At 59.1% G+C, this 27337-nt stretch overlaps 2 protein-coding genes across 2 annotated transcripts in view; one reads left to right on the plus strand and one right to left on the minus strand.

The window, feature by feature from the left end:
• Nucleotides 1-817: 817 nt before the first annotated feature.
• Nucleotides 818-21574, plus strand: EPHA2 (EPH receptor A2). The gene is made up of 15 exons (XM_068162740.1): nucleotides 818-971; nucleotides 5575-5642; nucleotides 6549-7212; nucleotides 8847-9002; nucleotides 10480-10812; nucleotides 12295-12419; nucleotides 12997-13156; nucleotides 13250-13349; nucleotides 13467-13522; nucleotides 13624-13749; nucleotides 13861-14043; nucleotides 15645-15706; nucleotides 16908-17117; nucleotides 19296-19445; nucleotides 21377-21574. The coding sequence occupies exons 1-15, from the start codon at nucleotides 905-907 to the stop codon at nucleotides 21572-21574; spliced, it is 2658 nt and encodes an 885-aa protein (XP_068018841.1). The 5' UTR covers nucleotides 818-904.
• A 3282-nt stretch (nucleotides 21575-24856) lies between these two features.
• Nucleotides 24857-27337, minus strand: part of LOC137453528 (chloride channel protein ClC-Kb-like) — a 9485-nt gene continuing 7004 nt past the window's right edge. The window contains 1 exon segment of the mRNA XM_068162845.1: nucleotides 24857-25024. Coding sequence (XP_068018946.1) covers nucleotides 24857-25024 — 168 coding nt within the window.

Raw genomic sequence — 27337 nt, forward strand, 5'->3', positions numbered from 1 at the left:
ATTTGGGGCTGCAGAGGCCTCTGAGGTGCAATGGAACCATGGGGATGGGGTGCTGCAGTGCCTGTGGGATTTGGGGTGCTGGAGGCTGGGGGTGCTGGGGGATTTGGGGTGCTGCAGATGGTGTTTGGGAGGGAGTTGGGGTGCTGGAGGAGCTGCGGGATTGCTATGGGGTGCTGTGGACGGTGCAGGATTTGGGGTGCTGGGGTTGATGGAGGATTTGGGGGGGGGTGCTGTGGGATTTGGGGGTGCTGGGGTTGATGGAGGATTTGGGGGGGGGGTGCTGTGGGATTTGGGGTGCTGGGGCTCGATCCAGCCCCCCCCGCCCCCTCCGCAGCCAGCCCTGCCCTTGCCGGCGCAGCCGCACCCCGGCAGCATTTTTAAGGCGGCAAAAGGCGATTTCTGGTGCGGGGGTCGGGCAGCACCCCTCGAAACAGCCTCCCCACCCCCCACCCAGTGCCCACATGGTGGGCGGGGGGCGGGGCCGGTAGTAGCGGTTTGTCCCCGCCCCCCTGCCGCCATTGGCTGCCGCTCCCTTCTCCCTTCCCACGCCGCTTCATGAATGAAAAGGGAGGGCAGGGGGTTGCGGGGGGGGGGGAGTGGGGTGTTTAACCCTTTCGGGGCCAGAGCTATGGGGGTGTGACGGCTCTGAACCCACGCACGCAGCCCCCCTATCCCCAAACCCACCGTCTTAGACACCCCCCCGCTTCAAAGTGCCTCTTGGCCGGGGCCTGGCAGTGCCGTCCCGGCGGGTGCGGGAGCGGCCGCGGCCCCTTTAAGAGCGGGCGTGCCGCGGTGACATCACTCGGGGCATGAATGAACAGGAGCGGGGTGCTCAGCCCCACACACCCCACAGCGCTGGGTGCCGCCGCTTCTGGGGTGCACCCCAGCAACAGCCCCCCCCGCCATGGCGGGCACCCTCCCGGCCTTCATCCTCCTCCTCACCGCCCTCACCCCCCTGGCAGCTGAGGAAGGTGAGTTTTGGGGGGGGAGGGGGGGGGGAGAGAGGGGCACCCCGACCCCCCCTCCCTTCTTGGGGTGCTCGGGGAAGGGCAGAGAGAGAGTGCTGGGGAGGGGGGGGTTGGGATAAGGTTTGGGAGCGGTTGAGAGGTTAGAGAGGGGGTGAGGAAACCCCGCTGAAAGGGGGGGGGGTGGGGACGAGGAAAGAAGGGGCACCCCATGGGTGCGGATCGCGGGGTGCTGCAGCGTGTTGGGGAGGGGGGGAAGATCGAAACTGTGGGGGGAGGTTAAAATAGGGGGAGAAAGGTTAAAAAAGCAGGAAAAAGTAAGTTAAAAGGAGGGGAGGGGAAGAGGGGGGAACAAGCTCAAGGGGGGGGGGACTAAAATGGGGAAGAAAAAGGTAGAATGGGGGGAAAGGTTTTAAAGGGAGGGGGGAAAGTTAAGAAAAGGGAAAAGATTGAAAAAGGAAAAAGTTAAAAAGGGTGAAAAAAGTTTTCCAAGGGGGGAAAAAAGTTTTAAAAGGGGGGCAAAAAGTTTTAAAGGGGGGGGGAAAGTTCGAAGGAGGGGAGGTAGAAGGGAGGGGAGCTAAAATAAGGGGGGGGGAAGGTAAAATAGGGAGGAAAAAAGTGGTAAAATGAGAGGGGGAAAGGTAAGACAGAGAGAAAAGGAAGAGTTTGGGGCAAGCTTTCCCCTGCCGAGCGCTCGGCTCCCGCAGCGCGGCTGGGTCCCGGCCGGTCTCTCCCCCCCCCCGCCCCCCAAAAATGGAGTGGATTAGTGAAAACACCCCCCAAAAAAAAGAGAGAAATGACCCTAAACTGGAGCTTGTGCCCTTGCCGGCGCTGGGCCGGGCAGGATCCGGCCGGCAGAGCTGGAAACAATGTCAGGAAAACCCCCAAATTCCTGGGAAAAACAAGCGGCATCCCGGCCGCCACCTTGCAGAGCTGGGCTTTGGGCTGGGCGTTGGGCTGGAGTTCGGGCTGGGGTTCGGGCTGGGGTCCGGGCTGGAGTTCGGACTGGGGTTCGGGCTGGGGTCCGGGCTGGAGTTCGGGCTGGGGTTCGGGCTGGGGTTCGGACTGAAGTTCGGGCTGGGGTCCGGGCTGGGGTCCGGGCTGGAGTTCGGGCTGGGGTTCGGGCTGGGGTCCGGGCGGGAGTTCGGGCTGGGGTTCGGGCTGGGGTCCAGGCTGGAGTTCGGGCTGGGGTTCGGGCTGGGGTTCGGACTGAAGTGCGGGCTGGGCTTTGGGCTGAAGTTCAGGCTGGGTTCTGGGCTGGGGTTCGGTCTGAAGTTCGGGCTGGGCTTTAGGCTGAAGTTCGGGCTGGGTTCTGGGCTGGGATTCGGTCTGAAGTTCGGGCTGGGGTTGGGTCTGAAGTTCGGGCTGGGCTTTGGGCTGAAGTTCGGGCTGGGCTTTGGGCTGGGGTTCGGTCTGAAGTTCGGGCTGGGCTTTGGGCTGAAGTTCGGGCTGGGTTCTGGGCTGGGATTCGGTCTGAAGTTCGGGCTGGGGTTGGGTCTGAAGTTCGGGCTGGGCTTTGGGCTGAAGTTCAGGCTGGGTTCTGGGCTGGGATTCGGTCTGAAGTTCACGCTGGGGTTTGGGCTGGAGTTCGGGCTGGGTTCTGGGCTGGAGTTCGGGCTGGGGTTTGGGCTGGGGTTCAGGCTGGGCTTTGGGCTGCGGTTTGTGCTGGAGTTCGGGCTGGGGTTTGGGCTGGAGTTCGGGCTGGGGTTTGGGCTGGGGTTCAGGCTGGGCTTTGGGCTGGGGTTCAGGCTGGGCTTTGGGCTGCGGTTTGTGCTGGAGTTCGGGCTGGGGTTTGGTCTGAAGTTTGGGTTGGGACTTGGGCTGGAGTTTGGGCTGGGTTTAGGGAAGAGTTTAACAAACAAGGGGGAAAAGTCTCCTTTTTGTGTCAATCTCCAAACAAGTCCACCCGGGGGGTTGCTTCCCTTCCATCACTTTTCCAGGGAGAGCTGGGAAAGGATCCGGCCCCCCCCAGAGCAATTGAGTTGGAGCCTGGGGGCAAGGGGGGGGTGGTTTGGATTGGAAAATTCCACACAGCACCACCCCCAAAAAAAAAAAAGACAATAATGGGGTGAAAAACCTGAAACTGAGGGTTTGGGAAGCACTGGGAGGGAAGGTGGAGGGGACTGACCTCTTGCTTGCCCCCCACCCCCGAGTGGCCCGGTGTGGCTGTGGGATGCAGGATGTGTTCCTCAAGTGCTGAGTCCCGGAAGGAATGCTGGAAACGCTGGGATTTGGAGCCAAAGAAAGGGAAAGTGTGGGGGTTAGGTCTGAGGGGAGCTGCTTCCCAGGGCTGGGAAAGGGCCAAATCCAGTGGGATGGGGAGGCTGGAGGGTGCTGGGGCCTCCAGGTGGATCCTGCACAGCCTGGCTGGAGGTTTGGGGAGTCCCTGAGGGTGGGGAGGGGAAGAGGGAGGAGGAATGGGACTGGGATTTGGATTGGGATTGAGATTCACATCGGGGTGGGAATGGGAGGGGAAGGACCTGGGATTGTCTTTGGGATTCAGAGTAAGATAGGGATGGGGACAGGATTGGGGTTGGGATGAGGGCAAAGATGCAGCTGGGGAGAGGGACAAGGATGTAGGCAGGGATGGGAATGGAGATGTGGAGCACAGTGGTGATGATGATGATGGTGATGGCGACGGCAACAGCAGCACAGATGGAGATGGGGGCAATGATAGCAGTGGTGCAGGGGCTGCAGGGTGGTGCTGGGGCTGCAGATTGAGGCAGGGGGGCAGGAGGGGCTGCAGGGAGGGTTGCAGGTGGAGGTGGAGGTGGCAATGGAGATATGGCCCAGGAAGGGGAGAGCGTTGTGGGGGCTGTGGGCAGCGATGGGGAGTGGTGAAGGCCATGGCAGTGGTGGCACCAGAGGTGTTACTGGAGGTGGTGGTGGTGACAGCCACGCTGTTGGTGTCAGGAGAGATGGTGGTGGTGATGATGATGATGACGGCAGTGGCAGAAGGGCACAGATGGCATCAGGGATGGGGGTGCGGACGCTGATGGCGCTGCAGAAGCCACCAGCATCGGTGGCCCCAGGCGGGGGCACACCCCTGGGTGCTGCACCCCTTGACTCAACAGCCACAGCCCCAGGTTCCTCCTCTGACTCACCCCCACCAGGGCCCCGGGGTTGGGGGGACACAGGGTGGGGGGGATGCCCCCTCTGAGCCCCCCCCCCAGCTCTTCTCACCCGCCAGCCTCCCGCCGGCTTTCCGCTCTCCGGCAGCGTTCCGGGGGGGGGATTTCCAGGCGCAGAGCGCAGGGATATCCGCGCAGGGATATCCGCCCCGGCATCCTTCCTGACCCCGGGCACGGCACGGGGGGGTGATAAGGGAGCCACGTGTCTGTGTGCCCCCCCCTAGACCAGGTTCCTGGGGGCCCCTCTCTGCCCAGCCTGTACCCTCTTGGGGCATGTCAGGAGCTCGCCCGCTCTCAGCCTAGCCGGGGGACAGAAGTCGCTGAAACTCTCCCGGTCCCGCTGGGACCCATCCCATGAACCCGGGCGTCCGGGCACATTCCTGGGGGGTGATTCACCGAGGGGGGGGGGGGGGTCCCTCCCTCCTGGCCTTCCTCAGCCTCCTCTTCCTCTCCGGATCTGGCCGCCGCCCTCGCCCAGCATGTCCCGGCAGGTCTGCCCCGCTGCCGCTCGGCGCGGACCGAACTCAGCCTCCGTTCCCCTCTTCTGGGGGCACCCTGGGGGGCTTCTCGGGGGGGATCTGCGCGGGAAGCTGTTGGGAATAGGGGAGTCTGTGGGTCCAAGGGGGGCCTGTGGGTCCTGGAAGTGTCTGTGGGTCCTGAAAGGGTTTGTAGGTCCTAGGGATGTCTGTGAGGATCTGTGGGTCCCATGGATTCTGGGGACATCCATGGGTCCCAGGGGCACCTGTGGGTTCTGTGTGACATCCGTGGGTCCCAGGGGCACCTGTGGGTTCTGTGTGACATCCGTGGGTCTCAGGGACATCCATGGGTCCCAGGGGCACCTGTGGGTCCTGTGGGACATCCATGGATCCCAGGAGCATCTGTGGGTGCTGTGGGACATCCGTGGGTCTCAGGGACATCCATGGGTCCCAGGGGCACATCCATGGGTCCCAGGGGCACCTGTGGGTCCTGTGGGACATCCATGGATCCCAGGAGCATCTGTGGGTGCTGTGGGACATCTGTGGGTCCCAGGGACATCCATGGGTCCTGAGGACATCCATAGGTCTCAGGGGCATCTATGGGTCCTGTGGGATATCTGTGGGTCCCAGGCATATACACGTGAGTCTCAAGGACGTCTGGGGCTATCCATGGTCTCAGCAGCATCTGTGGGTGCTGAGGACTTGTGTAGGCCACAGGAACGGATATGGGCACTGTGGGACACCTGTGGGTTCCAGGCTGATCCATGGGTCCTGGGGACATCCAGGATCTGTGGGTCCTGGGGAAGATCCATGAGTCTCAGGGATATCTGTGGATCCCGGGGCCATCCGTGGGCCCCAGGAACATCTTTGGTTCCCAGGGACATCCATGGGTCTAAGGGGTGTGTCGGTGGCACCTGCAGGTCCTGCAGCCATCTGTGGCTCCTGCTAGCATCTCCCAGGCTTCATGCTGACCCCACTGACAGCCTCCTTCTCTCCCCACAGTGGTGCTGCTGGACTTCGCCAAGGCGCAGGGGGAGCTGGGGTGGCTCACACAGCCCTACGGCAAAGGGGTGAGCCCCTGGGCGCCGCTGCCCCCCCGGCCCAGCCTGGGTGGGGACATCCCCGGGCGTGGGGACATCCAGGGGGGAGTCCCGTGGGGATGGGAACCCCCATAAGGATGGGAACACGCATGGAGATGAGAACCTGCATGGCAGTGAGGGTGTCCATGGGAATGGAGACCTCCATGGGACCGTGCACTGTGGTGGAGACATCCATGGGGGACTGGGTTGGAGAGATCCTTGGGGATGGGGACAGCCATTGGGATGGGGACAGCCATGGGGATGGAGACATCTGCAGGGGTGGGGATGTTCCTTGGGATGGAGACCTCTGCTGGGATGGTCCTGGGATCCTCCATGGGGACAGGGACACCCATAGGGATCACAGAATCAGTGTTGGAGGTTGGAAGGGACCTCCAGAGATCACTGAGTTCAAACCCCCTGCCAAAGCAGGGTGGAGATGGGGAACATCCACGGGGATGGAGGTGGGGAACATCCACGGGGATGGAGGTGGGGGACAGCCACGGGGATGGAGGTGGGGGACAGCCACGGGGATGGAAGTGGGGGACAGCCACGGGGATGGAGGTGGGGGACAGCCACGGGGATGGAGGTGGGGAACATCCACGGGGATGGAGGTGGGGAACATCCACGTGGATGGAGGTGGGGGACAGCCATGGAGATGGAGGTGGGGGACAGCCACGGGGATGGAAGTGGGGGACAGCCACGGGGATGGAGGTGGGGGACAGCCACGGGGATGGAGGTGGGGAACATCCACGGGGATGGAGGTGGGGAACATCCACGTGGATGGAGGTGGGGGACAGCCACGGGGATGGAGGTGGGGGACAGCCAAGGGGATGGAGGTGGGGACCAACCCCAAGGCCATGAGATGAGGCTGTGCATCCTCTGTCTCTGGGTGGCCAGTGGGACCTGCTGCAGAACGCCTTCAACGACTCCTACATCTACATCTACTCGGTGTGCAACGTGCTGGAGGGCGAGCAGGAGAACTGGCTGCGCACCAACTGGATCTACCGCGGGGAGGCTCAGCGCATCTTCATCGAGCTGCAGTTCACCGTCCGCGACTGCAACAGCTTCCCCGCGACCGGCAGCGGCTCCTGCAAGGAGACCTTCAACCTCTACTACGCCGAATCCGAAACGGATTACGGCACCAACTTCCAGAAGCGGCAGTTCAAGAAGATCGACACCATCGCCCCCGACGAGATCACCGTGCAGGAGGACTTCGCCGCTCGCAACGTGAAGCTGAACGTGGAGGTGCGCTCGGTGGGACCCCTCCGGCAGAAAGGCTTCTACCTGGCCTTCCAGGACCTGGGCGCCTGCGTGGCGCTGCTCTCCGTCAGGGTCTACTACCAGAAGTGCCCGGCGGTGGTGCGGGGCATGGCCACCTTCCCGGCCACCGTGGCCGGCCCCGACTCGCAGGCGCTGGCCGAGGTGAAGGGCAGCTGCGTGGAGTGGGCGGTGGCCGAGCGGGAGCCCACCCTGCACTGCAACGCCGACGGCGAGTGGCTGGTGCCCATCGGGCGCTGCCTCTGCCAGCAGGGCTACAGCGGGCACGGAGACAGCTGCCAAGGTAGGGCCGAGGGGACTGGGGGCGGGGAGGGGAGGTTGCGATGGGGGAATGGGGGGAGGGGATGGGGGAAATGGGATGGGAAGGGGGAGAATGGGGAATTATGGGGGGGATGGGATGGGAAGGGGGAAAATGGGATGGGAAGGGGGGGAAGGGATGGGAAGGGGGGGATGGGGATTAAGAGTGGGGAAATGGGATGGGAAAGGGGGAATGGGGAATTATGGGGGGGAGGGGATGGGGGAAATGGGATGGGAAGGGAGAGAATGGGGAATTATGGGGGGGATGGGATGGGAAGGGGGAAAATGGGATAGGAAAGGGGGAATGGGGAATTAGGGGGGGATGGGATGGGAAGGGGGGGATGGGAATTGGGGAAATGGGGATTAAGAGTGGGGAAATGGGATGGGAAGGGAGAGAATGGGGAATTATGGTGGGGATGGGGTGGGAAGGGGGAAAATGGGATAGGAAGGGGGGGAATGGGGAATTGGGGTTGGGGAAATAGGATGGGAAGGGGGAAAGTGGGATGGGAAGGGGGGAATGGAGATTGGGGGGAATGGGATGGGAAGGGGGAATGGGAATTGGGGAGAAAATGGGATGGGGAAGGGGAAGTGGGAAATGGGATGGGAAGGGAGGAATGAGCGTTGGGGAGAAAATGGGATGGGAAGGGGGGAAACAGGGATTTGAAGGGGGAAGTGGGATTGAGAGGGGTGGAGTTGGGGTGAGAAGGGGAAATTGGGATGGGAAGGGGGAAACTGGGGTGAGAGAGGGGAATTTGAGATGGAAAGCGGGGGGGAAATGGGATGGGAAGGAGGGAGATGGGGATTTGGAGGGGAAGTGGGAAATAGGGTGGGAAGAGGAGAAATTGGTATTTGGGGCTAGATTTGGATTAAGGAGGGAGTACATTTGGATTAGGGAGGGGTAAAGGGGGATCTAAGTGGGGAAATTGGGTGCAGGAGAGGGTAAATGGGGATTGGGAAGGGGTAAATTGGGAATGGGGGGTAAATTGGGATTGGGGAGAAGGGAGAAGGGGATTTGGGAGGGTAAACTGGCCTTGGGAGGGGGTAAATTGGGACTGGAGGGGGGGTAAATAGTGATTTGGGGTAAATCAGGATTTGGGGGATGAGTTGGAGTGGGGAGAGGGTAAATAGGGATTGGGAGGGGACTAAATTGGGATGGGGAGGGAATTTGGCTTTGAGAGGAGCATACTGGGATTCAAGTGGGTGAACTGGGATTTGGGGGGGAGGTAAATTGGGATGGGAGGAGTGTAAATTTGGATTAGGGGTAAAATTGGGATGGGAGTGAATTGGGATCTGGAGCAGGTGAATTGGGGTTGGGGAGGTAGATTAGTATGGAGAGATGGTACAGTGGGATTGGGAGGGGATGAAGTGGGATTTGGGAAGGGTTGATTGGGTGGGAGTAAATTGGAATGGGGAGAGGTTAAACTGGGATGGGGAACAAATTGGGATTGGGGAAGGTAGATGGGAATGGGAAGGGAGTAAATTGGGATGAGAGGGGATTGGGGGGTAATTGGGACTGGGGGTGGTTAAACTGGGGGGTCCATACCCCTGGCTCCCCCAGCTGGGGCTGCTGCAGGGGGGATTGGGGGTCTCACTGTGTCACTCTCTGTGTGTCCCCTCCAGCCTGCCCTCCTGGCTTCTTCAAGGCAGGGGTATCCACAGATGAGTGCCAGCCCTGCCCTGCCAACACTGTGCCCTCCCTGGCCGCTGCTGCTGCCTGCCCCTGCCAGGATGGCTTCTTCCGTGCCCTCTCCGACCCCCCCAGCGACCCCTGCACACGTAAGTGACATTCTTCTGGGGGGGAACCAAGGCACAACCCTGTCCATCCCTCCTCTGAGCCCCCTCTGTGCTCTCTACTTGCCCTGTCCATCCCTCCTCTGAGCCCCCTCTGTGCCATCCCCCTGTCCATCTCTCCTCTGAGCCCGCTCTGTGCTATCCCCCTGTCCATCTCTCCTCTGAGCCCCCTCTGTGCTATCCCCCTGTCCATCTCTCCTCTGAGCCCCCTCTGTGCTACCCCCCTGTCCATCTCTCCTCTGAGCCTCCTCTGTGCTACCCCCCTGTCCATCTCTCCTCTGAGCCCCCTCTGTGCTACCCCCCAGTCCATCTCTCCTCTGAGCCCCCTCTGTGCTATCCCCCTGTCCATCTCTCCTCTGAGCCCCCTCTGTGCTACCCCCCTGTCCATCTCTCCTCTGAGCCCCCTCTGTGCTATCCCCCTGTCCATCCCTCCTGAGCCCCCTCTGTGCTCTCTATGCCCCTGTCCATCTCTCCTTGTCAGTTCCCTCTCCTCTGTGCTCTCTGCCCCTCCTGTCCATCCCTCCTCTGAGCCCCCTCTGTGCTCTCTATCCCCCTGTCCATCCCTCCTCTGAGCCCCCTCTGTGCTCTCTATCCCCCTGTCCATCCCTCCTCTGAGCCCCCTTTGTGCTATCCCCCTGTCCATCCCTCCTCTGAGCCCCCTCTGTGCTATCCCCCTGTCCATCCCTCCTCTGAGCCCCCTCTGTGCTCTCTATCCCCCTGTCCATCCCTCCTCTGAGCCCCCTCTGTGCTCTCTATCCCCCTGTCCATCCCTCCTCTGAGCCCCCTCTGTGCTCTCTACTTGCCCTGTCCATCCCTCCTCTGAGCCCCCTCTGTGCTCTCTATCCCCCTGTCCATCCCTCCTCTGAGCCCCCACTGTGCTCTCTATGCCCTTGTCTATCACTCCTCTGAGCCCCCTCTGTGCTCTCTATGCCCTTGTCTATCACTCCTCTGAGCCCCCTCTGTGCTCTCTATGCCCTTGTCTATCACTCCTGAGCCCCCTCTGTGCTCTCTATGCCCTTGTCTATCACTCCTGAGCCCCCTCTGTGCTCTCTATCCCCCTGTCCATCTCTCCTTGTCAGTTCCCTCTCCTCTGTGCTCTCTGCCCCTCCTGTCCATCCCTCCTCTGAGCCCCCTCTGTGATCTCTACCTGCCCTGTGCATCCCTCCTCTGAGCCCCCTCTGTGCTATCCCCCTGTCCATCCCTTCTCTGAGCCCCCTGTGTGCTCTCTACCTGCCCTGTCCATCCCTCTTCTGAGCCCCCTCTATGCTCTCTACCCCTCCTGTCCATCCCTCCTCTGAGCCCCCTCTGTGCTCTCTATGCCCCTGTCCATCTCTCCTTGTCAGTTCCCTCTCCTCTGTGCTCTCTGCCCCTCCTGTCAATCCCTCCTCTGACCCCCTCTGTGCTCTCTATCCCCCTGTCCATCCCTCCTCTGACCCCCTCTGTGCTCTCTACCCCACTGCAGGTCCCCCTTCCGCCCCCCAGGGCCTGACGGCCGTGGGGCTGGGGGCGGCGGTGCAGCTGCGGTGGTCGCCGCCGGCCGACAGCGGTGGCCGTGAGGACGTCTCCTACGCGGTCAGCTGCGAGCAGTGCTGGCCCGAGAGCGGGGAGTGCCGGCCCTGCGAGCCGGGGCTGCGCTACTCGCGGCCCCCCCACGGCCTCACCGCCACCAGCGTCACCGTCACCGACCTGGAGCCCCACGTCAACTACACCTTCACGGTGGAGGCGCTGAACGGGGTGTCCCCGTGCAGCCCCCAGCGCAGCCTGGCCGCCGCCACCATCAGCGTCAACCAGACAGGTGCGGCGCCGCTGGCACTGTGCACGGCCTGCCAGAGCCCCGCGGCATCCCTGCCCCCGTGGGCAGCTGCCCCAGTGCCCACCATGGAGACACCTGGCCCCCGTGGGCAGCTGCCCCAGTGCCCACCATGGAGACACCTGGCCCCCGTGGGCAGCTGCCCCAGTGCCCACCATGGAGACACCTGGCCCCCGTGGGCAGCTGCCCTAGTGCCCACCATGGAGACACCTGGCCCCCGTGGGCAGCTTCCCCAGTGCCCACCATGGAGACACCTGGCCCCTGTGGGCAGCTGCCCCAGTGCCCACCATGGAGACACCTGGCCCCCGTGGGCAGCTGCCCCAGTGCCCACCATGGAGACACCTGGCCCCCGTGGGCAGCTTCCCCAGTGCCCACCATGGAGACACCTGGCCCCCGTGGGCAGCTTCCCTAGTGCCCACCATGGAGACACCTGGCCCCCATGGGCAGCTTCCCTAGTGCCCACCATGGAGACACCTGGCCCCCGTGGGCAGCTTCCCTAGTGCCCACCATGGAGACACCTCCATGACATCTCTGTCCCCCATAGGGAAGCTTCCACAGTGTCCATCATGGAGACACCTGGCCCCTATGGGGAAACCTCCAGGACTTCCCTACCCACCATGGGGAGCTTCCCTAGTGTCCACCATGGAGACACCTCCAGGATATCCCTGGCCCCCATGGGGAAGCTTCCATGGTGCTCATCATGGAGACACCTCCATGACATCTTCCATGGGGTAGCTTCTGTGATGTCCATCATGGAGACACCTCCAGGATGTCTCTGGCCCCCATGGGGAAGCTTCTACAGTGTCCATCGTGGAGACACCCCCATAACATCTCTGTCCCACATGGGGAAGCTTCCACAGTGTCCATCATGGAGACACCTCCAGGATGTCCCTGGCCCCCATGGGGAAGCTTCCATAGTGCCCATCATGGAGACACCTCCATGATATCTCTGTCCCACATGGGGAAGCTTCCACAGTGTCCATCATGGAGACACCCCCATGACATCTTCCATGGGGAAGCTTCTATGATGTCCATCATGGAGACACCTCCAGGATGTCTCTGGCCCCTGTGGGGAAACCTCCAGGATTTCCCTGGCCCCCCAAGTGGAATCCTCCATGGTGTCCATCATGGAGACACCTGCATGACATCTCTGTCCCCCATGGGGAAGCTTCCATGGTGTCCATCATGGAGACAACTCCATGGCATCTCCATCCCTCATGGGGAAGCCTCTGTCATGTCCATCACAGAGACACTTCCATGACATATCTGTCTCCCATGGGGAAGCTTTCATAGTGTCCATCATGGAGACACCTCCATGATGTCCCTGTCCCCTCTGAGGAAACCTCCAGGACATCCCTGGTTCCCATAGAGAATCCTCCACAGTGTCTGTGCATCATGGAGGCACTTCCATGATGTCCCTATCCCCCATGGGGATGCCTCCATGACATCCTGGTGTCCCCACATCAGAGCCACCCCGGGTGACTTCGGTGAGCCTGGATGGACGGACAGCCACCAGCCTGATCCTCTCCTGGACGGTGCCTCCCCGGCAGCAGAGTCGGGTCTGGAAGTATGAGGTCACCTACAGCAAGAAGGTCAGTCCCATGCCACCCCCAAACCCAGCACCCCTGTCCCCCTCATTCATGTCACTCCCATCCTTGCCCCCATCTGTGTCACCCCTCCATCTGTGTCACCCCTCCATCCATGTCACTTCTGTTCCTACTCCTGTCCAGATCACTTCTACCCATCCATGTCACCTCTCCATCCACGTCACCCTCATCCTTGCCCTCATCTGCATCACCTCCATGCATGTCCCTCATGTCCCTCCTATCTGTCACCTCAGTCTTTGCCCTCATGTCACCTCTCCATCCTTGCCCCATCCCTGCCACCCCTCCATCCCTGCCACCCCTCCATCCCTGCCTCCCCTCCATCCCTGCCTCCCCTCCATCCCTGCCTCCCCTCCATCCCTGCCACCCCTCCATCCCTGCCACCCCTCCATCCCTGCCACCCCTCCATCCCTGCCACCCCTCCATCCCTGCCACCCCTCCATCCCTGCCTCCCCTCCATCCCTGCCACTCCTCCATCCCCATCACCTCTGTTCCTACTCCTATCCCTGTCACTTCTACCCCCCCGTGTCCCCCTGCCCTGTGTCACCCTGGCTGCTGCCTGCAGGTGGATGAGAACAGCTACTCCGTGCTGCGCTGCGAGGGCTCCTCTGTCACCCTGCCCAAGCTGTCCCCTGCCACTGCCTACCTGGTGCGGGTCCAGGCTCTCACCGCCGACGGCCACGGCGCCTACAGCCCCCAGCACGAGTTCGAGACCCTGCCCGAGGGTGAGGCCCGGGGCTGGGGGCAGCATTTTGGGGTGGGCTGGGGCCCAGGGGGTGCGTGGTTCACCCCAACCCCCCCTTGGATTGTCCCCACAGGTGCTGAGGCTGTGACCTCTGCCGCTGTCATCAGCGGCTCCGTCACTGGGGTGCTCTTCGTCCTCCTGCTCTTGGGTGCTCTCCTCTACGTCCTCCGGCGGTAAGGAGATGAAGGCCCCCCCCAAACCTCCCCCAGATCCCATTTTCCCCACCCCCTCCCCACCCCAAATGTGGCTGAGGGATGATTTTCTGGGGCCACCCCATGGCCTTTCTGCAGGAAGAGGAGGTCGCGGCCACGGCAGTCCGCTGAGGATGTCTACTTCTCCAAGTCAGGTGAGCCAGGGGCTGGGGGAGGTCAGTGGGGATGGGCTTGGGAAGGTGAGCTGGGTGCTGACCCCCACCCCCCCCAACACCACCTCACCACCACCCCACAGACCAGCTGAAGCCCCTCAAGACCTATGTCGACCCCCACACCTACGAAGACCCCAACCAAGCCATGCTCAAGTTCACCACCGAGATCCCTCCAGCCTCCATCACTCGCCAGAAGGTCATCGGCGCCGGTAGGGCCGGGGGTGGCTCTGGCACCTTCGTGACACCCCCACCCCCCCCAAACCCAAACTGCACCAGGGGTGGGTGGAGGTCCAACATCCTCCTCCTCCTCTCCCGAGCAGGGGAGTTTGGAGAGGTCTACAAAGGCACCTTGAGGCGTGGGAAGAAGGAGGTGCCGGTGGCCATCAAGACCCTGAAGGTTGGCTACACGGAGAAGCAGAGGGTGGACTTCCTGAGCGAGGCCACCATCATGGGGCAGTTCTGCCACCACAACATCATCCGCCTGGAAGGGGTCGTCTCCAAGCGTGAGTGGCCTCTGGGCACCCCCCTCCAGAAAACAAACACCCCCCTGGCCCTCCAGAGCACCCCTAGCCCTCCAGAGCACCCCATGGCCCTCCTCAAAGCACCCCCGTAGCTCTCCCTCAGAGCACCCCCCTGGCCTTCCTAAGAGCACCCCCCTGGCCCTCCTCAGCCCCCCCATGGCCCTCCCTCAGAGCACCCCCATGGCCCTCCCTCAGAGCACCCCATGGCCCTCCCTCAGAGCATCCCCCCTGGCCCTCCTCAGAGCACCCCCCTGGCTCTCCTCAGAGCACCCCCCTGGCCCTCCTCAGGGCACCCCCATGGCCCTCCAAGGAGCACCCCCATGGCTTTCTTAAGAGCACCCCCATGGCCCTCCTCAGAGCATCCCCCCTGGCCCTCCTCAGCACCCCCCTGGCCCTCCTCAGAGCATCCCATGGCCCTCCTCAGAGCACCCCCCTGGCCCTCCTCAGAGCATCCCATGGCCCTCCTCAGAGCACCCCCATGGCCCTCCCTCAGAGCATCCCATGACTCTCCTTAGAGCATCCCCCCTGGCCCTCCCTCAGAGCACCCCCCTGGCCCTCCTGAGAGCACCCCCATGGCCCTCCTGAGAGCACCCCCTTGGCCCTCCTGAGAGCACCCCCTTGGCCCTCCTCAGAGCACCCCCATGGCTCTCCTCAGGGCACCCCCATGGCCCTCCATGGAGCACCCCATGGCCCTCCTCAGAGCACCCCTAGCCCTCCTCAGAGCACCCCATGGCCCTCCTCAGAGCATCCCATGGCTCTCCTCAGAGCACCCCCATGGCCCTCCCTCAGAGCACCCCCATGGCCCTCCCTCAGAGCACCCTCATGGCCCTCCCTCAGAGTACCCCCATGGCTCTCCTCAGAACACTCCTGTGCCCCTCCAAAACTCACCCCCATGGCCCTCCTCAGAGCACCCCCATGGCCCTCCCTCAGAGCATCCCATGGCCCTCCAGAGCACCCCCATGGCTCCCCCCAAAAAACACTCCTGTGGCCCTCCACAAACAACCCTATGGCCCCCCAAAGAGCACCCCCATGGTCCCCAAAAGAGCACCCCAAAACCACTCCAGGGGATGGGAGCAACCCTGGAAGGGGTTGAGGGCCTCTGGGTTTGAGGATTTGGGGGTGTTGGGAGGTGTTTGGGGGGGGGTTGGTGGATGGAAGGGTTTCAGATGGTTTTGAGGGCTTTAGGGGTGGGGGTTTGTGGAGATCTTTGGGGGGGAGGGGTCAAAGGGTTGGGATTTTAAAGGGGGAGGTTGTGACCTTTGGGGGGCTTGGGGTTTTTTAGGGGAGGGGAGCTGGGTTTTGAGTTCTTGCTCTTGGGGGGTGTCCTGGGGGAGTTTGGGGGGTTGGGGGTGGGAAAGTTTGGGTGTTTGGGGGGTCAGCTGGGGAATTTTGGAGGTGTTTTGTTGGTTGGGGTGTTGTTGTTTTTTCAGGTGGGTGAAGGTTTGGAGGGGGCAGAGTTGGATTTTGGGGGACAGTTTGGGGGGGGGGGGAGGGGGATTTGTATTGGTTTGGTTTGGTTTGGTTTCTGTTTGAGGGATTTTGTAGAGGATTTTGACCCTGGTTTGGACCTTTCTGCTCTCCAGACAAGCCCTTCATGATCATCACAGAGTACATGGAGAACGGCGCCCTGGACAAATTCCTGCGGGTAGGTGAAGCGTGGAGACAGCATCCCCAGGCCTGGGGCAAGGATTCCTGCCTGGGGCAGCCAACCAAACCCCCACCATGGGATCAGAGATGGGATTGGAGCTTGGAAGGTGTCCAGGGAAGGGCCAGGAGGAGGAGCAGAGGGCTGGAGCTGCTCTGCTGTGAGCACAGCCTGAGAGAGTTGGGGTTGTGCAGGCTGGAGAGGAGAAGGCTCCCAGGAGAGCTCATTGTGGCCTTCCAGGATCTGAAGAAAGCTGGGGAGGGACTTTTGAGGGTGTGAGGGAGGGATAGGACTGGGAGGGATGGAGCAGAACTAGAAGTGGGGAGATTGAGATTGGCTGTGAGGAAGAAGTTGTTGCCCAGGAGGGTGGTGAGAGCCTGGCACAGGTTGCCCAGGGAGGTGGTGGAAGCCTCCTGCCTGGAGGTGTTTGCAGCCAGGCTGGAGGTGGCTGTGAGCAACCTGCTGCGGTGTGAGGTGTCCCTGCCCATGGCAGGGGGTTGGAGCTGGCTGAGCCTTGAGCTCCCTTCCAGCCCTGACACTTCTGTGGTTCTATGGTAAGGGCTGGACTCTGTTGCTTTAAGTGGTTGATAACCAAGAGTATAAAAGCAGCCACCCCGAGCTCTAAGCTGCCTTGGGGGGGTTAGGGCTGCTAGAAACTTCTGCTGCTTCTGCTAAGGACTTTGGTGCAGGGATGCTGCTTGTGATGCTCAGGACTTCCCTTAGCTGCTTTGTCTGTTAAGGGCTGGGGAGGGACTTCTGACAAGGGCTGGGAGTGACAGGGTGAGGAACAAAGGCTTTGAGCTGCAGATGAGGAAGAGATTCTTGACAGTGAGGCTGGTGAGAGACTGGGACAGGGAGGATGCTCCCTGCCTGGTGGTGTCCAAAGCCAGGTTGGATGAGGCCTTGAGCAACCTGGGCTGGTGGGAGGTGTCCCACCAGCCCAGGAATGGGCTGCCCAGGGAGGTGATGGAGTCACCATCACTGGAAATGTTTGACAGGAGCCTGGGTGAGGCACTTGGTGCCATGGCTGAGTGGATTGGATGGTGTTGGGTGAGAGGTTGGACTCAGAGATCTCGAAGGTCTTTTCCAACCTGGTTCATTCTGTATTCTGTCCCTAGCCATGGTAGGGAGGGGTGGAACTGGCTGAGCCTTGAGGTCCCTTCCAACTCTGACAATTCTGTGATTCTCCTCTTCTCCCCAGGAAAAAGAAGGGGAATTTGGTGTCATCCAGCTGGTGGGGATGCTGAGGGGCATCGCTGCTGGCATGAAGTACTTGGCCAACATGAACTACGTCCACCGGGACCTGGCAGCCAGGAACATCCTGGTCAACAGCAACCTGGTCTGCAAGGTGTCAGATTTTGGCCTCTCCAGGGTGTTGGAAGATGACCCTGATGCCACCTACACCACCAGTGTAAGTGCCACCAGTGGGGGTGTGGTGGGTTGAAATTAACCCCCAAAGGAAAACTGCCAGACCAGCTCAGGTGGGAGCAAAGGAAGCTCTGGGTACAGCAAGGCTACAACCTGCAGCAAGAGAAGCACAGCCAGGGAGGGGATGTTCCCCCTCTGCTCCACTCTGCTGAGACCCCACCTGGAGCTCTGGGTCCAGTTCTGGAGCCTCTGTGCCAGGAAGGATCTGGAGGTGCTGGGAGGTGTCCAGGGAAGGGCCAGGAGGAGGAGCAGAGGGCTGGAGCTGCTCTGCTGTGAGCACAGACTGAGAGAGTTGGGGTTGTGCAGGCTGGAGAGGAGAAGGCTCCCAGGAGACCTCATTGTGGCCTTCCAGGATCTGCAGGGGGCTGCAAGAAAGCTGGGGAGGGACTTTTGAGGGTGTCAGGGAGGGATAGGACTGGGGGGGATGGAGCAGAACTAGAAGTGGGGAGATTGAGATTGGCTGTGAGGAAGAAGTTGTTCCCCCGGAGGGTGGTGAGAGCCTGGCACAGGCTGCCCAGGGAGGTGGTGGAAGCCTCCTGCCTGGAGGTGTTTGCAGCCAGGCTGGATGTGGCTGTGAGCAACCTGCTGTGGTGTGAGGTGTCCCTGCCCATGGCAGGGGGTTGGAGCTGGCTGAGCCTTGAGCTCCCTTCCAGCCCTGACAGCTCTGTGATTCTAATCTAGAGCTATGGACTGCAGTGCATATGCACAACACATACAACATTTACAGGGATTTACAGTTTATAAACAGCACAAGAACCTCCCCTGGACAAAACCAGGAGGTTACCAACAGCTTCCTCCTCTTCCCCCTTCCCTGCTGTACACAGGACAAGAGAGGGAAGAGCAGAGAGTAGCTTCTTAGTACTTAGCCCCAACAAGAGCACAGCCAAGGTCAGCAGCAGCCAAGCAGAAGCTCCCAGCTGGTATCTGCTAGAGCAAAGAAGCCAAAAAGAGAGAGGAGAGTTAATTTATACAACTAACTTTATGTTGGTTATCAGACCACTGGGATTGTTTGGACCTTAGCTTTATTTATGATATATCAGGGGCAGGAGTTGATCTCTTAGAGGGTAGAGAGGCTCTGCAGAGGGACCTTGCCGGGCTGGACAGATGGGCAGAGGCCAAGGGCAGGAGATTGAATACATCCAAGTGCCAGGGGCTGCACATTGGCCACAGCAACCCCAGGCAGTGCTACAGGCTGGGGGCAGAGTGGCTGAGAGCAGCCAGGCAGAGAGGAACTTGGGGGTGGTGGTTGACAGCAGCTGAACATGAGCCAGCAGTGTGCCCAGGGGGCCAAGACGGCCAAGGGCATCCTGGCCTGCATCAGGAAGAGTGTGGCCAGCAGGAGCAGGGAGCTCATCCTGCCCTGTGCTCAGCACTGCTTAGGCCACACCTGGAGTCCTGTGTCCAGTTCTGGGCTCCTCAGGTTAGGAAAGAGGTTGAGCTGCTGGAAGGTGTCCAGAGAAGGGCAAGAAAGCTGGGGAGGGGTCTGGAGCACAGCCCTGTGAGGAGAGGGTGAGGGAGCTGGGGTTGCTTAGCCTGGAGAAGAGGAGGCTCAGGGGAGACCTTCTTGCTCTCTCCAACTCCCTGCAGGGAGGTTGTAGCCAGGTGAGGGTTGGTCTCTTCTCCCAGGCAGGCAGCCAGCCCCAGAACAAGAGGACACAGTCTCAAGCTGTGCCAGGGGAAGTTCAGGCTGGATGTTAGGAAGAAATTCTTCTCAGCAAGAGAGATTGGGCATGGGAATGTGCTGCCCAGGGTGGAGTCCCCATCCCTGGAGGTGTTCAGGAGGAGACTTGCTGGGGTGCTTGGTGCCATGGGTTAGTTGATTGGGTGGTGTTGGATGATAGGTTGGACACAGTGATCTTGAAGGCCTCTTCCAACCTGGTCTGGTCTATTCTATTCTATTCTATTCTATTCTATTCTATTCTATTCTATTCTATTCTATTCTATTCTATTCCATTCCATTCCATTCCATTCCACTCCATTCCATTTTCCCTTTTCCATCCCCTGGTAATTTATTTACATTCTACAACTTTCCTGCTCAGTCTCTGGGACATTTTGCTGGGCATCAGCCTGGAACTACCCCTGGGTGGTTGTCCAAAGCTGGGCTGGGGCTTGTTTTTTGCGGGGGAGAGGGTGTGCAGTGCTGACCTCGGTGTCACTGCAGGGGGGGAAGATCCCCATCCGCTGGACAGCTCCCGAAGCCATCTCCTACCGCAAGTTCACCTCGGCCAGCGACGTCTGGAGCTACGGCATCGTCATGTGGGAGGTGATGTCCTACGGAGAGAGGCCCTACTGGGAGCTCTCCAACCACGAGGTGAGCAACCACCCCTCCACCCCTGCCCACAGCATGTGAGGGGCTGGAAGGGACCTTGCCAGAGTCAGGCTCAGAGGTTGGAGGGGACGCTCTTAAAGGTCTTCTCCAACCCAAACCACTGCATGGTTCTCAGAGTCCAGCTGCAGCTGCCCCTGCTCTCTGCAGGGAGATTAGGCTCACAGGATCACAGAGCAGAGGATGTTAGGGGTGGGAGGGGACCTCCAGAGATCCTTGAGTCCAACCCCCTGCCAGAGCAGGAGCATGGAATCCAGCACAGGTCGCACAGGAACACATCCTGATGGGGCTGGAAAGGCTCCAGAGGAGACTCCACAACCCCCCTGGGCAGCCTGCTCCAGGGCTCTGTGTCCCTCAGGGCTCTGTACTGGGACCTGTACTGTTTAATATTGTTATCAACTAAATCAGGTTGCTCACAGCCACCTCCAGCCTGGCTGCAAACACCTCCAGGCAGGAGGCTTCCACCACCTCCCTGGGCAGCCTGTGCCAGGCTCTCACCACCCTCCTGGGGAACAACTTCTTCCTGACAGCCAATCTCAATCTCCCCACTTCTGGTTTTGCTCCATCCCCCCCAGTCCTATCCCTCCCTGACACCCTTAGAAGTCTCTCATCTCATCCAGTCCAAGCTCCCTGCAGTCAGCAGGGACATGCCCAACTAGATCATAGAATCACAGAACTGTCAGGGTTGGAAGGGAGCTCAAGGCTCAGCCAGCTCCAACCCCCTGCCATGGGCAGGGACACCTCACACCACAGCAGGTTGCTCACAGCCACATCCAGCCTGGCTGCAAACACCTCCAGGGAAGGGACCTCAACCACCTCCCTGGGCAACCTGTGCCAGTGTTCCACCAATACTAAAGGACTTCTGAGAGGACTTCTGAGATTCTCTGCATCTGTGGACTCTTGCTGCTCTATGCCAATGGATTCTTGCCTTCATTCATCAGCCAATGGACCCCAAAGCAGGAGAGCAGCACAACCCCACCCCCACCCTTTCATAGCCAGGTGAAGAAGGTTGTGCTGCCATTCAGTGAGACTTGGACAGGCTGAGAGCTGGGCAGGGAGAAATGTGATGAAGCTCAACAAGGGCAAGTGGGGAGTCTGGCACCTGGGAAGGAACAACTCCATATACCAGGATAGGTTGGGGACTGAGCTGCTGGAGAGCAGTGAAGGGGAAAGGGGCCTGGGTGTCCTGGTGGATGGAAGGATGAGCATGAGCCAGCAGTGTGCTCTGGTGGCCAGGAAGGCCAATGCCATTCTGAGCTCGATTAGAAGGGCTGTGACCAGTAGGTCAAGAGAGGTTCTCCTCCCCCTCTACTCTGCACCGGTGAGGCCACATCTGGAGTATTGTGTCCAGTCCTGGGCCCTCAGTTCAAGAAGGGCCTCGGGGGACTGCTTGAGAGAGTCCAGCAGAGCCATGAGGATGATGAAGGGCGTGGAACATCTTCCTCATGAGGAGAGCCTGAGGGAGCTGAGGGCTCTGTAGCTTGGAGAGGAGGAGCCTGAGGGTGACCTCATTGCTGGGGATGAAGCTGTGCAGGGTGAGTGCCCAGAGGCTGGAGCCAGGCTCTGCTGGGGGATGCCCAATGCCAGCACAAGGGGCAGTGGTGGAAGCTGAGGCAGAGGAAGTGCCATGGAAACAGGAGGAAGAATTATTTCCCTGTGAGGGTGGCAGAGCCCTGGAGCAGGCTGCCCAGGGGGGCTGTGGAGTCTCCCTCTCTGGAGGTATTCATGACCTGCCTGGATGTCTTCCTGTGTGAGCTGCTCTGGCAGGGGGCTTGGACTGGATGCTCTCTGGAGGTGCCTTCCAGCCCCTAACATTCTGTGATTCCTCTTGCAGACAGACAGACAGACAGACAGCTTTTCTTGGGGGGGGGGGGGAGGGGGAGAAAAAACATCACCCAACTTCCTCCTCCTCCTAGGTGATGAAGGTGATCAACGAGGGCTTCCGCCTGCCTGCCCCCTTGGACTGCCCCTCTGCCATCTACCAGCTGATGCTGCAGTGCTGGCTGCAGGAGCGCGCGCGGCGCCCCAAGTTCGCCGACATCGTCAGCATCCTGGACAAGCTGATCCGAGCCCCCGAGTCCCTCAAGGCCCTGGCAGACTTCGACCCTCGGTGAGATGTGGAGAGCTGTCAGCTCGTGGCTTGGACCACTACACTCAGTGCTGGGTTAGGAACTGGCTGGAGGCTGAGCCCAGAGAGTGGTGGGGAATGGTGCCACGGCCAGCTGGCAGCCAGGCACCAGTGCTGTGCCCCAGGGAGCAGTGCTGGGCCCTGTGCTCTTTAACATCTTCATTGATGATCTGGATGAGGGCATTGAGTCAGTCAGCAGCAAGTTTGCAGCTGACACCAAGTTAGGAGCAGATGTTGGTCAGTTAGAGGGTAGAGAGGCTCTGCAGAGGGACCTCGACTGGCTGGACAGATGGGCAGAGGCCAACAGGATGGCATTCAACAAGTCCAAGTGCCAGGAGCTGCACTTTGTCTACAGCAACCCCATGCAGAGCTACAGGCTGGGGGCAGAGTGGCTGAGAGCTGCCAAACAGAGAGGGACCTGGGGGTGCTGATTGACAGCCACCTGAATATGAGCCAGCAGTGTGCCCAGGGGGCCAAGAAGGCCAAGGGCATCCTGGCCTGCATCAGGAAGAGTGTGGCCAGCAGGAGCAGGGAAGTCCTTGTGCCCTGTACTCAGCACTGGTTAGGCCACACCTTGAGTCCTCCTGTGTCCAGCTCTGGGCTCCTCAGGTTAGGAAAGAGGTTGAGCTGCTGGAAGGTGTCCAGAGAAGGGCAACAAGGCTGGGGAGAGGCCTTGAGCACAGCCCTATGAGGAGAGGCTGAGGGAGCTGGGGTTGTTTAGCCTGGAGAAGAGGCTCAGGGGTGACCTCATTGCCCTCTCCAACTACCTGAAAGGTGGCTGTAGCCAGGTGGGGGTTGGTCTCTTCTCCCAGGCAAGCAGCACCAGAACAAGAGGGCACAGTCTCAAGCTGTGCCAGGGGAGGTTTAGACTCGAGGTGAGGAGAAAGTTCTTCACCGAGCGACTCATTCATCATTGGGATGTGCTGCCCAGGGAGGTGGTGGAGTCCCCATCCCTGGAGGCGTTCAGGAGGGGATTGGATGTGGCACTTGGAGCCATGGTCTGGTCATGAGGTCTGTGTTGATAGGTTGGACTCGATGATCCTCGAGGTCCTTTCCAACCTAAGTTATACTGTGAAACTGTGAGGGGCAGGGCTGGGGGAAGGGTGAGGGGGGTGGTGGGAAGGGGAGGAAGAGAGGAGGGAGGTGTGTGTGGCGTTGCTCCCTCCTGGGCACCTCTGCCTTGTGCTGTCGCTCCTGGCAGCCTCGCTGCTGGGTTTGCATCCGTTCTTGCACGTCTGGGCGGCTCCTTTGCTTCCCTGCACTGCTGCTGGCACCTTGCTGCTCTCACATTGGGTTTTGCATCCCTGCAGCCTTGCATCTCTGCACTTTTGCATGTTCTTGGGCACCTCTGCATTTTGTTGCTGCTTTGGGCATCTTTGCTGCTACTTTTGCATCGGTTCTTGCACGTCTTGGTGGCTCCTTTGCATCCTTGCCCTGCTACTGGCACCTTGCTGCTCTCACATTGGGTTTTGCATCCCTGCAGCCTTGCACCTCTGCACTTTGGATGCTCTTGGGCACTTCTGCATTTCCCCATTGCTTTTAGCATCTTTGCTGATATTTATGCATCATTTCTTGCACGTCTTGGTGGTCCCTTTGCATCCTTGCCCTGCTGCTGGCACCTTGCTGCTCTCACCTTGCTCTGCATCCTTGCAGTCTTGCACCTCTGCACTTTTCATGCTTGTGGGTACCTCTGTGTTTTGCTGTTGCTTTTAGCAGCTTTGCTGCTGGTTTTGCATCATTTCTTGCACATCTTGGTGACTCCTTTGCATCCTTGCTCTGCTGCTGGCACCTTGCTGCTCTCACATTGCTTTTTGCATCCTTGCAGTCTGGCACTTCTGCATGTTCTGCATTTCCCCATTGCTTTCAGCATCTTTGCTGCTGTCTTTGCATCGTTTCTTGCACTTCTTGGTGGCTCCTTTGCATCCTTGCCCTGCTGCTGGCACCTTGCTGCTCTCACCTTGCTGCTCTCACCTTGCTGCTCTCACCTTGCTGCTCTCACCTTGCTCTACATCCCTGCAGCCTTGCACCTCTGCACTTTGGATGCTCTTGGGCACCTCTGTGTTTTGTTGTTGCTTTTAGCAGCTTTGATGCTGGTTTTGCATTGTTTCTTGCACTTCTTGGTGGCTCCTTTGCATCCTTGCCCTGCTGCTGGCACCTTGCTGCTCTCACATTGCTTTTTGCATCCTTGCAGTCTTGCACTTCTGCATGTTCTGCATGTCCCCATTGCTTTCAGCATCTTTGCTGCTATCTTTGCATAGTTTCTTGCACATCTTGGTGGCTCCTTTGCATCCTTGCCCTGCTGCTGGCACCTTTCTGCTCACATTGCTTTTTGCATCCCTGCAGCCTTGCACCTCTGCACTTTGGATGCTCTTGGGCACCTCTGTGTTTTGTTGCTGCTTTTAGCAGCTTTGCTGCTGGTTTTGCATCATTTCTTGCACGTCTTGGTGCCTCCTTTCAATCCTTGCCCTGCTGCTGGCACCTTGCTGCTCTCACCTTGCTCTGCGTCCCTGCAGCCTTGCAGCTCTGCACTTTGGATGCTCTTGGGCACCTCTGTGTTTGGTTGTTGCTTTTAGCATCTTTGCTGCTATCTTTGCATAGTTTCTTGCACTTCTTGGTGCCTCCTTTGCATCCTTGCACTACTGCTGGCACCTTTCTGCTCACATTGCTTTTTGCATCCCTGCAGCCTTGCACCTCTGCACTTTGGATGCTCTTGGGCACCTCTGTGTTTTGTTGTTGCATTTTGCAGCTTTGCTGCTGGTTTTGCATCATTTCTTGCACATCTTGGTGGCTCCTTTGCATCCTTGCTCTGCTGCCTGCACCTTGCTGCTCTCACCTTGGTTTTTTTCATCCCTGCAGTCTTGCACCTCTGCACTTCTGCATGTTCTGCATTTCCCCATTGCTTTTAGCATCTTTGCTGCTATCTTTGCATAGTTTCTTGCACTTCTTGGTGCCTCCTTTGCATCCTTGCCCTGCTGCTGGCACCTTGCTGCTCTCACGCTGCTTTTTGCATCCCTGCAGTCTGGCACCTCTGCACTTCTGCGTGCTCTTGGGCAACTCTGCACTTTCCCATTGCTTTTGCCAGCTTTGCTTCTATCATTGCATCATTTTTTGTGTGTCATCATTTTCTTGCCTCACTTCTTGCACCTCTGCAGCCTGGCACCTCATTGCTTCTCTCCATTCTTGCCTGGCTTTTGGCAGCTTTTTCCTTTCTGAATCTTTGCCTTTTTGTGCTGGTTTTGCACCCTTGCATCCTTGCACCTTGGCATTCTCACCTGCTCTCATGCAGCTTTTGCACCTTTGCCTTGCTTTCTGGATCCTTCTCCTTACCTTTGCATTCTTGTGTTGGGTTTTGCATCTCTCCCTTCTTGCACTTCCCGATGGCTCCTTTGCATTCCTGCACTGCTTCTGGCACCTTGCTGCCCTCACATTGCTTCTTCTGGGAGGCAATCCCAGGCACAAATACAGGCTGGGCAGTGACTGGCTGGAAAGTAGCCCTGAGGAGAGAGACTTGGGGGTGCTGGGGGACAAAAAGCTCAACAGGAGCTCTCAATGTGCACTTGCAGCCCGCAAAGCCAATCAGCTCCTGGGCTGCAGCAGGAGAAGTGTGGCTAGCAGGTCGAGGGAGGTGATCCTCCCCCTCTACTCAGCCCTGGTGAGACCCCACCTGGAGTACTGTGTCCAGTTCTGGAGCCCCTATTACAAGAGGGATGTGGAGGTGCTGGAAGGTGTCCAGAGAAGGGCCAGGAGGATGAGCAGAGGGCTGGAGCACCTCTCCTATGAGGACAGACTGAAGGAGTTGGGGCTGTTCAGTCTGGAGAAGAGAAGGCTCTGAGGTGACCTCATTGTGGCCTTCCAGGATCTGAAGGGGCCCTACAGGAAGGCTGGGGAAGGACTTCTCAGGATCTCAGGTAGTGCTAGGACATGGGGGAATGGAATGAAGCTGGAGGTGGGGAGATTCAGGCTAGATGTGAGGAGGAAGTTCTTCACCATGAGAGTGGTGAGACCCTGGAATGGGTTGTGCAGGGAGGTGGTCGAGGCCCCGTCCCTGGAGGTGTTTAAGGCCAGGCTGGATGAGGCTCTGTCCAGCCTGATCTAGTGTGGGGTGTCCCTGCCCATGGCAGGGGGGTTGGAACTAGATGATCCTTGTGGTCCCTTCCAACCCTGAATGAAACTATGAAGCCATCGCTCTTGCACCTCTGCCCTTTTGCATGTTCTGGGGCACCTCTGACATCTTCCTATTGCTTTTGGCAGCTTTGCTTCTATTTTTGCTTCTGTGGTTGCGTCTTGGTGTTCTTGCATCACTTCTTGCACCTTTACAGCCTTGCCTTTTACTGCTTCTTTGAATCCTTGCCTGGCCTTTTGCATAGCATTTTTGCATCTCTGCATTTTGTTCTCTTGGGTTTTGCACCTCTGCAGACTTGCACCTTGCACCTTTGCACTCTTGCTTGCTCTTGAGCTGCCTTGCACCTTTGCAGGTATTTGCATTGGGGTTGCATTCTTGTACTCCTTCTTGCATCTCAGTGTTCTCAGGTTGCTTTCTGCATCACTGCATTTTCCTTTGGTGCCTTTTGCATCTCTGCATCCTTGTGCTCCTTACTGCACCTCTGCATTCCTGCACTCTTTACTGCACCTCTGCTTTCCTGCACTCTTTACTGCACCCCTGCATTCCTGCACTCTTCACTGCACCTCTGCATTCCTGCACTCTTTACTACACCTCTGCTTTCCTGCACTCTTCACTGCACCTCTGCTTTCCTGCACTCTTTACTGCACCTCTGCATTCCTGCACTCTTCACTGCACCTCTGCATTCCTGCACTCTTCACTGCACCTCTGCATTCCTGCACTCTTCACTGCACCTCTGCATTCCTGCACTGCTTATGGCATCTGTGCTCCTTTTAGGATCTTTTGTGCAAGCTTGCATTCTTCTGCTCCATTTTGCACCTGCATCCTTGCAACTTTGCACTCCCCCCTGCTCCTGGGCACCTTTGCATTCTCACATTGCGCTTTGCACCCTTGCAGGGTTGATTTTCCCCTCTGTATCCTTGCAGCTTTGCATTCCTGCAGGCTTTGGTGCACCTCAGCTTTCCTGTGCTCCTTTTTGCCTCCCTCCACTTCTGATTGCTGTTGCAGGTTGCCATTCTCACACTGCTGCTTGCACCCTTGCACTCTTACTGCATTTATTGCACATCTCTGCTCTCCTGCCTTGCTGTCTGCAACTCTCTCTTCTCACCCCTTTGCACTGTGCTCTTTTAACCAATGTTGCCACTTTCTCCTCTTACATCTTTCCCAGCCCTTTGCATTCCTCACCCCTCAGCCCTCTCCTCTTCTCTCCTCCCTCTTTCCACCCCCACACTTCAGCTTTTCCTCCCCTTGCAGCCTTTCCACTCTGGTTCTTGCTTTTTTACCATTCTTGCCTCATTTATTGCAGTTCCAATTTTTGCCTCCCTCTGCCCCTCTCCTCTTCCCCTTCCCCCCTGGGCACTCCATTCCCCTGCTCCTTTTTTTTCTATTGGCACTACCCAGTTACATTTTTTGCTTTCCCAATTCCCTTTGCACCAAGCTCTGGCCCTTACTTTGTGTACCTTTGGTGCAGCTCTGCAGCTGAGCACTGCTGCTGCTTCTGTGCTTCACTTTTTCTTTTGCCTCTCTATCTTGCCTCATTTTTTTCCACCATTCCAGGTCCATGCTATATGTTTGCACCTCTGCATTTCTGCCTCTCTTTATCCATCCCTCCACTTTTGCATTATTTTT

This window comes from Melanerpes formicivorus, unplaced genomic scaffold, assembly GCF_026170545.1.
Source record: "Melanerpes formicivorus ecotype bairdi unplaced genomic scaffold, bMelFor1.0.p_v2 SCAF_67, whole genome shotgun sequence".
In the NCBI taxonomy this organism is placed as follows: domain Eukaryota; kingdom Metazoa; phylum Chordata; class Aves; order Piciformes; family Picidae; genus Melanerpes; species Melanerpes formicivorus.

Excerpts from the sequence above, each read along its gene's own strand:
- EPHA2 (XM_068162740.1), top strand. The coding sequence starts at position 905 with ATGGCGGGCACCCTCCCGGCCTTCATCCTCCTCCTCACCGCCCTCACC. Across the intron at positions 13,750-13,860 it reads CCAGAAGGTCATCGGCGCCG|GGGAGTTTGGAGAGGTCTAC; the intron begins GTAGGGCCGGGG and ends TCTCCCGAGCAG. Across the intron at positions 19,446-21,376 it reads GGGAGCTCTCCAACCACGAG|GTGATGAAGGTGATCAACGA; the intron begins GTGAGCAACCAC and ends TCCTCCTCCTAG.